Source organism: Ipomoea nil, unplaced genomic scaffold (genome assembly GCF_001879475.1).
Source record: "Ipomoea nil cultivar Tokyo-kokei standard unplaced genomic scaffold, Asagao_1.1 scaffold1237, whole genome shotgun sequence".
Classification (NCBI taxonomy): domain Eukaryota; kingdom Viridiplantae; phylum Streptophyta; class Magnoliopsida; order Solanales; family Convolvulaceae; genus Ipomoea; species Ipomoea nil.
In genome coordinates, this window is record NW_017617665.1 from 1786279 (window position 1) to 1798295 (window position 12017).

The 12017-nt window shown below is 36.7% G+C and overlaps 1 protein-coding gene and 1 long non-coding RNA gene across 2 annotated transcripts; both read left to right on the forward strand.

Annotated features, from left to right (window-relative positions):
* The first annotated feature begins 232 nt into the window (after positions 1-232).
* LOC109183980 lies at positions 233-576 on the forward strand. Its single transcript, XR_002054670.1, has 2 exons — positions 233-324; positions 488-576. It is a non-coding gene; the product is annotated as an uncharacterized LOC109183980 (long non-coding RNA).
* Positions 577-1035: 459 nt separating this feature from the next.
* Positions 1036-9514, forward strand: LOC109183979. Its single transcript, XM_019334008.1, has 4 exons — positions 1036-1126; positions 1441-1608; positions 8902-9030; positions 9242-9514. The coding sequence occupies exons 2-4, from the start codon at positions 1494-1496 to the stop codon at positions 9397-9399; spliced, it is 402 nt and encodes a 133-aa protein (XP_019189553.1). The 5' UTR covers positions 1036-1126; positions 1441-1493; the 3' UTR covers positions 9400-9514.
* Positions 9515-12017: the final 2503 nt, after the last annotated feature.

Below are 12017 nucleotides of genomic sequence, written 5' to 3' on the forward strand. Positions count from 1 at the left end.
CACTACAAGAAAATTGTTCATTAGTGAGAGGTAAAACTGTCACTAAAAATCAAAAACCATCATAAAAGACTTTTAATGACGGGAAATTTACCGTCGCCACCCGTCATTATTTCTTCCGAGGTTAAAACAAATAGTGACGGGATATGATACCATCATTAGTAAGCATATACCATCATAAATTTGATGTTGAACATTAAATTTCTAGTTCACCCATTCATGCCATTATATTTGTCACAAAGGAACTGTGGCAGCATCTTCCAGCTAAGAGAGATTGTTCCAAAAAAAGAATCTATAGTTATAAGTGAATATCCTTCAACTTTTGAGGTGAGATCTGTGTGCATGTCTAAGGAATTGGTGGATTTCCTTTGTAGCATTTTATAGCATAAGTGCATAACAAATAATTGTTACTTGTATCCTAAATACTGCTGCCATTCTGTAATACATGTGTCTTAAAGATGGCATTTTAAACTCAATCTTCTTTTTGCAGAGCTGTAATAATGATAAAGTTGAAGATGAGATGGAAAAGGTAAGATCTATAGTAAAAGGGCTGCAGTCAAAGAGGGCATTGCTGCCTCCAAAAGATAGATTTGAAGGGTCAACGTTAATGATCATATACTCTATTTTGGCAAAATAGTCATTTCTTGCTAATATAGCTAATATTATTTTGAAGTCTCTTATTCCTGAATAGGATAATATTTGTTGGAAGGTCCTATGCAGTGTAGCATATGTTCTGCAATTTGATTTTATGTGAATATTGTACCCATTGGGTAACATATATTGACTTTTTTCCACCCACAATATATTAGTGCTGTCACATTTTCAGTATCAAATTGAAGTTATTTGTGAAATGGCTGCTAGCAATCATTCATAAGCAATGGAATGATTGATGAATCTTGATCTGCAATAAGTGTTTGCGTGTATGCTGAAGTTAGTGTCTGAGATTTTTTGTTGTAGTAGTTGTTGTTGTTATGAGATACTAAGCAAGCTGTGTAAAGAGATGCATTCAAATATTTAGGTTTGATTTGTTTCTTTGATAGATAATTGCTGCTAGTATAAGGAAAGATGGAAAATGTAGGAGGATGAAGACCGTGTTGGAGGTGGACACCAAGATAAACATGAAGATGAGGTATAATGCCATGCCACTTTTTCATTTAGTTCTAGGCATTTGAAACAGATTCTATGCTTTATAATTTTATTTCTTCTGACAGGACATGAAATGATCAGTTTCAGTTGTTTGCATCAATTCTTGGTTTAAGTAGGACAAATGAGCATATATTGAATCAAAATAATACGGAGTAATAAATAAATAAAGTAAATTACTTTAGTGAGAATTTTTGGAATTGATTTCATAAGTTGGTCCCCCTTAGATGAGTGGTATGATGACTCAGTTTTCTTTCTATCCAAGCATATATGTTCACTTGTGCTTACTTTTATGTGAAGGTAATTTCAGCTTCAATGAGAGAACAATTGCAAAGTATGCAGGAGCTACAACCATGTATTTTGTATCCAAGAAATTGAAGAAAAAATATAACATCACTGATGAGCGTGCAGCATTATATGAAGCGGCAGAAACATGGGTTGATGCTTTGAATGGCCGAGACTTTCTAGGTAATTAACTTTATTCCTATTTCCTATATTCTTACATAGTCTGTTCTCATCAAATCTGTTTTTAAAATTACTTTATCCTCTCATGAGTATACTTGAATGCTATAATAATATGTCACTGTTCTTTTTGTATAATTTCATTTCACTTTTCTCTGCATAATTTTTTGCTGTACCAGGTGATTGCGGTAATTTGGGGCAAACAAATAATACTCGGAGTATTCGGGTTGTCGAACCACAGAGAGATGAGGTACTAATCACTAGCTACTAGGTTACTCATATGAAACTAGTCCGAACAAAACTTGAAGGTTGGGTAATTGAAGAAAATAACAAGCAGAATAAAATAAAGAACAAGGTTTTGTAAACAATAGAGCGAAACAGGATTCTTGGGATCACAATGTTTAATCACCTAGTGCCAATTAACGTTTGTAATATTTAGTTTGGAATTAAGATTTGTATGGGAATGCACAGTGGAATCGAATTACTCCCGTAATCTCTATTCCTAGTGAATTTCCACTCCCGTGGCTTAAACACCTAATAAGATCGAAGATCAGCATTTAATTATTCCCAATTACTACCATCTCCCGATAGACAATAATCTAGAATAAGATTCCCCCAATAAGTTCCCCTTTCCCAAGGTCCAACCATTATGTGCAATCGTGTGTGCCCTAATTTATGCGCCCCAACTCCCATTGGTGACACAAACATGGTTATGAAGCTAGTAATTTAGGCCTTTAATTACCAACAACAACAGGTTAAAACAAGCTTGCAACACAAATCATAAAACCAAACATAAATATATTAAGAAATTAACGAACTGGCACATAGATTCATAAACAAATTCACCCAAAAATCCTTAAAGAATTTAGTCAAGCATGGCTAAATTCTACATAGAAATATAAATAAAGAATTACAAATCATCAAAAGAGTACAAGAATTGACCAAGCGATTCTCTCAAATCTCCTTAGTTTCCTCCTTGCTTCCAAAGACATGCAACTTGAGGTTCTTGATTTCTCTCTTTCTTGTGTACAAAGAACTCTAAAAATCTCTCTAATCCCTGTCCTTTAGGGTTGAGGAAGGTGGGATTTTATAGTAGGTACGAAGCTGGGCGGAATTGGAATTTTCCTAATTTAATTTAGGAATTTGCCTTCCTAATATAAATTTGGAAGCTAACAATTATAATCTTGAGATTTCTCTTTTATTTCATGCCTTCATGGGAATCAGCGCCCATTTCTAATTTTGGAATGCAATTTGCTGCTTCTTGGTTTTAGAATGGAGAATGCCAAATTTCAGCGCCACATTTTGTAATTACGTCGTGCGTCTTTCTCGACGCGTCGGGCCCTCCTGGTCTCGACCGTAAAATCTTTTTGAAAATTTTGGACGCGTCGAGCCAAGAATGTACTGAGTAGGCGCCATTGGGTTCACTTTGACTCCAATTTTGTTCTCGAACTTCCCTTGCTCATAACTTTGACCTACAATGGTTCAAAAATTCTAACAAACACCGTAAAACATTCAAAACAAGTGTGAACCATAATTAAATGATAATAGCAAGGAAAACATGTATTAAATAAGCAAAATTAAAGAACTTAATTGCCGAGATGATTCAAAATAACTAAAAAAACAAGTACAGATGTGATAACATCACCCCCTCACACTTAAGCATTTGCTTGTCCTCAAGCAAAACCAAGAAATAAAATCACAATTCAAAACATACAAATTACTCATGCTCTCTCTTGCACAACCTTTCAAACCACCAACAAACTTGCTACAAAACAATAAGCTTCAAGAATCAAATTAGTTTGGCACATAAGAGACACATTTCCAAGCCAATAACCAAGCACCAAGAATTTAAAGTATGTGAGGATCAAGTGTGCACATGTACTCAGTTGAGATTATGCAAGACACGGCTCATGATTGAGATCCCATAGGCTTGCCCTTCATACTCCCCTAGATCAAATCTAAGAATTCATGCTAAGATCAAATAGGACTTTATTTAGCTTGTAATGGGGCTACGGGTGATGGCTAACAAAGAAGTGGTATGGAAAAATTAATCAAAAAGAGAGAATGTCACAATTTATCTAAACTTTTCAAAATTTGGAAGAGATGTGATAATCAAAATTTCAAGGAGCAAATTTCTTTTAAGAACTTAGCAACTCTTTGGAAAAATCCAAACTCAAAAACTTTCAATCTTTTTTCCTTTTTCATTCTTTTCTTTTCTTTTCTCTTTTTTTTTTCGATTCTTTTCTTTGGATTTCTTTTGAATACTGCAAGACAATTTTAATCCAATCTTTCAATTCCCACACACTTGAACAATTTGTAATAATATCAGCTGCTTTTTGGCACAACTCCATAAACTCTTCTTACAGAAATAATAAAGATAAAAGTTTCATTCTCTCAAAGGGTGGAAGGGAAATATTTGGCCAAGGGCTAAGGGTTATAATAATGGGTAAATCAAAGAAAAATAATCACGAAGGGAGGATAAGTGCTTAGCACTTATTTAAACAAACAAAAGGCACAATGGGGACACGAAGGATAAAATATATATATATATATATATATATATATATATATATATAGGGACAGGTTTAAAGGCTATGACTAAACAAAAATGGCCTAAATCACTTCAAAACATGCAACACTTAGACATCACTTAGGGAGTAATGAGGCAAGTTCTAGCAAAACACCCATGACCGAAATCTCACATAAGTCTTCACTAGCAATGCATAACACACAAAATCAAGAATTAATCTAATTATTAAGTGGTTAACAAAGCTATTGGCAAGGGAATAGATCAATTATGTGTTACACCTCAAATCATCCATCACAAATTGAGATGTTGCAAGCACCACTAAAACCAACCACAAACCAACAAGAGAGAGTAATTGTAACTACATGCTAAAACAACTTATTCACCAAAAATAGCATATGAGTCATTCAAGCAAAAGCAAAAGTTTTAAAAAATTTTAAAAATATCCCCAAATTAATGACTCCTCCCCCTCACACTTAAAGATATGCATCGTCCCTGATGCAATAAAAGCAATAAAATAATCACGAATCTAGAAAGCAATAAAACTAAACTAGAAAGCAATAAATATGAAAGCAATAAAAGATAACATGAGGTGTCTCCCATGAAGCGCTAAGTTTAACGTCGCTAGCTCGACCTAACCTGGTTATGGAGTGCTCATCCAGGTTGATCGGCGAGTTTGATCTCATCACCGCATAAACTCTTCAAATGCATATACTCATCATGTGTCACCTTGAAAGTAGGGTCAAGGTTCAAAATTGACTTGCAATCGATGACCTTTGACTCATCAAGAACATTAAATTCCACCTTTTCTTCCCCAAAGTCAAAGATCGTGGAGCCTTTCCTTGCATCAATTATTGCTTTAGTAGTGGCTAAGAAAGGTCTCCCCAAAATGAGTGGGACGTCTGGATTCATTAGGACATCTATCACAACAAAATCACAAGGCACAAAATACTTGTCCACACGAACTGGGACATCTTCAAGAATTCCAATAGGCTTTGTGATGGATCGATCCGCCATTTCCAAGGTGAATTGGATTGGTTTTGGTTCTCCCAACTCTAACCCTTGGCAAAGATTGAGAGGCATAACACTCACACTGGCTCGTAAATCACAAAGGGATCCCTTTAAAGGTCGGCCTCCAATCACACAAGGAATTGTGAACTTCCCCGGATCTCTATGCTTAGGTATATTCCTCCCAATTCCTGGGGTCAAAGCTCGATACTCTTGTGCCACATCAACCATCTCTCGTTCCCCATATTTCTTTTTCTTAGATAGAATCTCTCTCAAAAATTTTCCATAAGAGGGAACTTGTGAAAGCAAATCAAGTAAGGGAACTGAAACTTTCAAACCCTCAACAACCTCCAAAAACTTTTTCCATCTACTTTCTTTTGTTGTTTCAATTTTTTGAGGAAAAGGCAATGGGGGTACATACCTTCTCACGGGCTTCTCTACTTCCTTTTGAACTTGTGGATTATTTTGCACAACAATTGGCTCATCTTCTATACCATCAAGTATCTCTTCAATCTTTTCCTCAACTGTCTTTTTAGGAATTGATGCTTTGATTGGAAGAGGTGGCTCTTCAAGTACTTTGCCACTCCTTGTAACAATTGCATTTACATGCTCCCTTGGATTTTCAGTACTGGCTGGCAACTTCCCTGTGACTTTAGTACTTGATGTAGAAGGTTGATTTGCTAACTGCTTTTCAAACATATTTTGGCGAGCATTCATCTGATCCATCCTCTTTGTAAGCTCTAGCTGACCTTTAACCAATTTTTCCAACAATACTTCCATATTCGATTGAGGTGGAGCCTCCGAAACGGGAAATTGAGATTGAACTTGAGTACCTTGAAAACCTGGAGGACCTCTATTAACAAAGTGTTGAGGGTTGGCAGCCCCCATTGGGTTGCTCCATGAAAAACCGGGATGGTTCCTTGAATTATTAGGATGGTGGGTCCCTTGAGGTTGGAAAGACTGTTGATGAGGCGTATTATATCCCACCATATTAACTTACTCCATAGAGGTTTGGGAATTTAACTCGTCGAGACAATCCCCTGACTTATGTCCACCACCACAAAGTTCACACATCAAAACTTGACCAAGAGTAGCAAGGTTAGAAACATGACTCACATTGTGTTTTTGGATGGTGATTTGGGCAAGCTTTTGAACCATGGAAACCACGTTATCCAACTTTGTTGACAAATCGGTTAATTGCCCCGCATCATGAATTCCTCCTACAAGCTTTTGTGGAGACTTCTCCGTGTACCAAGTAGATCCATTCATAGCAATTTTCTCCAATAGTTCCTCGGCTTGTGTTGGCTCTAGAATCGTGAACGAACCACCCGAAGAAGCATCCACCAAAATCCTAGAATTATCAAGCAATCCTTCATAGAAAGACATCATCAAATCCCAACTTTGAAACCCATGGCATGGACATTGCCTTTTCAATTCCTTAAATCTCTCCCAAGACTCAGTGAGGGACTCAGTTGCCAGTTGCTTAAAGTTTTGGATTGCCCTTCTCATCCTTTGAGTCTTGGAGATAGGATAGAACTTCTTCAAAAATTCTCCATGTAATTTTTCCCAAGTGTCAAAATGGTTATCTGGATGTGAGGATAACCATTCTTCAGCCCTGTCCTTCACTGTGAAGGGGAAAAGCCTAAGTCTGACAACATCTTGAGTGACTGCATTCATCTTGAAAGTGCCACAAAGTCTTAGGAACTTGGTGGTGTGAGCATTGGGATCTTCCGTACGTGGGCATCCCTCCAAATCGATCCGTCGCAGCCATGCTGAGTATGGCCGGATTGATCGCAAAGTTGTTGGCCTCCACATTTGGAATATTGATGCTACCATGTTCCTCAACATCCGGAGCAAGGTAGTCAGACATTGATCTCCCTTCAACTTGGTTTTCTTGTACCTGTGCCATCCTAGTTTGTTTTCTACGAAACTTGGCTCTTTTCTCAATCTCAAGGTTTAGAGGTAATAATCCTTCTTTCCCAAAAGATCGTGTACGCATACAAAGCCAAGTTCTTAAATTCAAAGCAAAATCACACTCAAGAACAAGGAACTTGTTATAGATTAGCAAAAATAAAAATAAATAAAATAAAATAAAATAGACTAGACTCCAAAAGTAAGACTTTCACTAATGTCAGTACGTAACGCCACCTCCCCAGCAACGGCGCCAATTTGATTGCGGTATTTTGGGGAAAACAAATAATACCCAGAGTATTTGGGTTGTCGAACCACAGAGAGATGGGGTACTAATAACTAGCTACTAGGTTACTCATATGAAACTAGTCCGAACAAAACTTGAAGGTTGGGTAATTGTAGAAAATAACAAGCAGAATAAAATAAAGAACAAGGTTTTGTAAACAATAGAGCGAAACATGATTCTTGGGATCACAATGTTTAATCACCTAGTGCCAATTAACGTTTGTAATATTTAGTTTGGAATTAAGATTTGTATGGGAATGCACAGTGGAATCGAATTACTTCCGTAATCTCTATTCCTAGTGAATTTCCACTCCCGTGGCTTAAACACCTAATAAGATCGAAGATCAGCATTTAATTATTCCCAATTACTACCATCTCCCGATAGGCAACAATCTAGAATAAGATTCCCCCAATAAGTTCTCCTTTCCCAAGGTCCAACCATTATGTGCAATCGTGTGTTCCCTAATTTATGCCCCAACTCCCATTGGTGACACAAACATGGTTATGAAGCTAGTAATTTAGGCCTTTAATTACCAACAACAACAGGTTAAAACAAGATTGCAACACAAATCATAAAACCAAACATAAATATATTAAGAAATTAATAAACTAGGCACATAGGTTCATAAACAAATTCACCCAAAAATCCTTAAAGAATTTAGCCAAGCATGGCTAAATTATACATAGCAAATATAAATAAAGAATTACAAATCATCAAAAGAGTACAAGAATTGACCAAGCGATTCTCTCAAATCTCCTCGATTTCCTCCTTGCTTCCAAAGACAACTTGAGGTACTTGATTTCTCTCTTTCTTGTCTACAAAGAACTCTAAAAATCTCTCTAATCTCTGTCCTTTAGGGTTGAGGAAGGTGAAATTTTATAGTAGGTACAAAGCTGGGCGGAATTGGAATTTTCCTAATTTAATTTAGGAATTTGCATTCCTAATTTAAATTTGGAAGCTAACAATTATAATCTTGAGATTTCTCTTTAATTTCATGCCTTCATGGGAATCAGCGCCCATTTCTATTGTTGGAATGCAATTTGCTGCTTCTTGGTTTTAGAATGGAGAATGCCACATTTCAGCGCCACATTTTGTAATTACGTCGTGCGTCTTTCTCGACGCGTCGAGAAAAGGCTCGACGCGTTGAGCCCTCCTGGTCTCGACCGCAAAATCTTTCTGGAAATTTTGGACGCGTTGAATGTACTTTGTAGGTGCCATTCGGTCCACTTTGAATCCAATTTTGTCTTCGAACTTTCCTTGCTCATAACTTTGACCTACAATGGTTCAAAAACACTAACAAACACCGTAAAACATTCAAAACAAGTGTGAACCATAATTAAATGATAATAGCAAGGAAAACATGTATTAAATAAGCAAAATTAAAGAACTTAATTACCAAGATGATTCAAAATAACTATAAAAACAAGTACAGATGTGATAACATCACCAGGTATGTGGATGCCTGAGAACTTTCCGTTTAGAATTTTCAATCTTATTGTACTTGCTCCCATGCATTCTTCTTCACAACTGCTTTGATTTTATGACCTGTGTTGTGTTTATAAATCAGAGATTAAGAAGATGTGGAAGAATCCTTTGAAAAGCTCCAAGAGTTCTTTGAATGAGGCAAGGACTTCAAGCACATATGATAATGAAGAGCCACTGGCTTCCATTGCCAGAAGTATTTCCATGAGAACATGTATGGTATCATTAATTGGAAGATAAAAACTTGTTTGAATCCTTGGATTCCCAAGAAGTTATATAGATTGTTACATGATCTTCATTTCCATTCTGAGTTTCTGTTGCCCCCATCGAATTTTATCAGTTTGTAAATTGTAAATTATTGTAATTTTCTTGATTCATGAAAACAAAAAAATAAAAATAAAAAACACATTTTGAATGGGTTGCAGGGATGAGCAAGCAAAAACAGCTAGCAGAAGACATTCTGAGGTATGGGGACATAAAAATTGCAGCAGAAGTGTTCACATTTCGCGAGCTAGCCAATGTGACAAACAACTTCAATCTGGAGCTGTTAGTGGGGGAAGGGGGAAAGATTAAGGTGATATAGGAGTCAAAACATACGGAGACTAGTGATAGCAAGATGGGGGCTCTCTCTTCATTTTTTTCTCTCTTCTTTGTAAAACATTGGCTATGAATAATTTTGATGTATTTGTGTTGTAAAAGTGGGAGTTTATTTATTGTTTTTATAAAATTAGTTGCATATATATATATATATATATATATATATATATATATATATATATATATATATATATATATATATATATATATATTAAAAAAAATATAAAATACTTTCCGCGACACCCACCTGTGCGTGGGTGTCTCGGATAGTATTTTATAATAAAATATTAAATGGCTTTCCGAGGCACCTGTGATGCAACAGGTGCCTCGGAAAGTCTCTATTAAAAAAAATAAAAAATACTTATTTAGCTTTCCGCGACACCCTATACGGGTGCCTCGGAAAGCTAAACACTTTCAGAGGCTTTGGAATCTGAGTCACCTGTACAGGTGACTCGGAAAGTGGTTTACAGGTGACTTGGAAAGTATTTTTTGTACTAGTGTACCAAAATGAAATACAAGTGTTGATCTCTTGAATTTGAAGAGTGTCAATCTCCTCCTTCAATTGATCTTTTAGAGAGAAGGGAGAACTAGGAATTGAAATGTTTCTCTATCTAAACTCTCTAAATCTGCTCAATCCCCCTATTCTAATCTAATCTAGCCACTTAAATAGTTCTCTTCCATAAGTGACAACTCAACGTGCGCCCAACACCCAGCCAACGTGCGTTGGCCGGTTACTTGACCGTTACACGCGAACGTCAAACGCACGTTGGGCCATGCGTTGATATTTCTATTTCTCCTCAATGCACATCCAACGTGCGTTGCTTCTTCTTGGCTTGGCTCCGACTTGTTTCCTCATCTTGCTTTGCCCCGGAATATGCCGTCATGCCTCCTTTTAGCTTAAACCATCTTACAATTCATAAAAACACAAAGTGCGGTAGTAATTTGAAGCATAACACACAACATAGCTTAAATGACTCAAAATGATGCACAAAGGATCATAATTAAGCTCAAATTACACCCCTAATAGACCTTAACACTAAGTGTCTATGGCACTTGTTAGGAATATAGCGGAATAATGCGGAAACGAAGAATCAAAAATTGAGAATTATAGAAGTTAAATAATAGGGAAAATATGTAAATGAAGAAAATTATATAAATGACAAATGAATCTAATATAAAATATATATATATATAAATTCTCAAAAGAGAATAACAAATGAAATATATATATATATATTTGTACGTAAGGAAAGCTAAAGACAAATGAAGTTGAATTCAAATGATTGATGCATTGAAAATAAAGAAACTAAAACTATTTATACATGCAAGAAGAGAGATAAATGTGGCATGTACATTGAGGAAGGGAAAACGTGGCTGCGGATTGAGGAGAGGAACGTGTGCGACATGGCCGACATGGATGGTGTTGAGGATGACGCAATCTCCACAAATTTGAGCCACAAAACACATTAAATTCTAAAAATCTCCACCTTGGATCAAATCCACTGTGGAATTAACAACTGGAACAGTCGACTAAACTCAAGCGCTGCTTGAACTTAGCAATAGGAAAAGCTTCAGAATAGCAGGATGGATCACCATCAACTTCCTATGTGACTGAAAGAGCATAAGCAACCATATTGGTTTCATCATCACTAGCATACCTAGCAGGTTTTTTAATTGTCCTCCTAGGACGATCCTTAGCAATGGAATACTCTCGTTGTGGCTGGACGAGTGGTGCAGTGCTAGTAGATGCATCATCTTTAGTATTACCATCAGTAGTAGTAATACTGTCAATAGGCCTGAACTCAAACTCCACCTTCTCACCAATACTCTGCGTCTCACCTGTACTCGGAATTTTTCCAGAAGAAAGTAGTGCATTTTCATCAAAGGTGATATCTCGACTCAGAATGATTTTCTGAGAATCAGGAGACCATAGACGATGCCCTTTTGATTCAGAGGCATAACCAAGGAAAATGCATTTGACAGCTCGAGGGTTTAATTTACCCGTACTGGAATGAGCATATGCAGGACATCCAAAAACTCTTAAGATAGAGTAGTCAGCAGGATTACCTGACCAAACTTCCTCTGAAATTTTGAAATCAAGGGATGAATGTGTAGATCTATTTGCCAAATAGAAAGCAGTAGAAATGGCATCGGCCCAAAAATCACACCGTTTCCATAACCTAGCATTAGAGAGCATACAACGAGCTCTTTCCAATAATGTCCTGTTTAGACGTTCGGCAACACCATTTTGCTGGGGTTTACCAGGCAAGGTCTTGTGCCTGGCGATTCCATTTGCCGTACAGAAGTCATTGAAATCTGACTCACAGAATTCCAAGCCATTGTCTGTCCTGAGCTTCTTGACCTTTTTCCCTGTCTGAGTCTCAACAAGTTTTTTCCACTTTTTGAAAATAGGAAAAGCCTGATTTTGTGTTTCAAGAAATAGACCCAGACCTTACGAGAAAAGTCATCAATAATAGACATGAAATATCTACAGCCTCCCATAGACTGGAATTTAGTTGGTCCCCATAAATCGGAATGTATATATTCTAATACATCTTTGGTACGGTGTGTAGCAGTAGAGAAACTAACCCTCTTTTGTTTCCC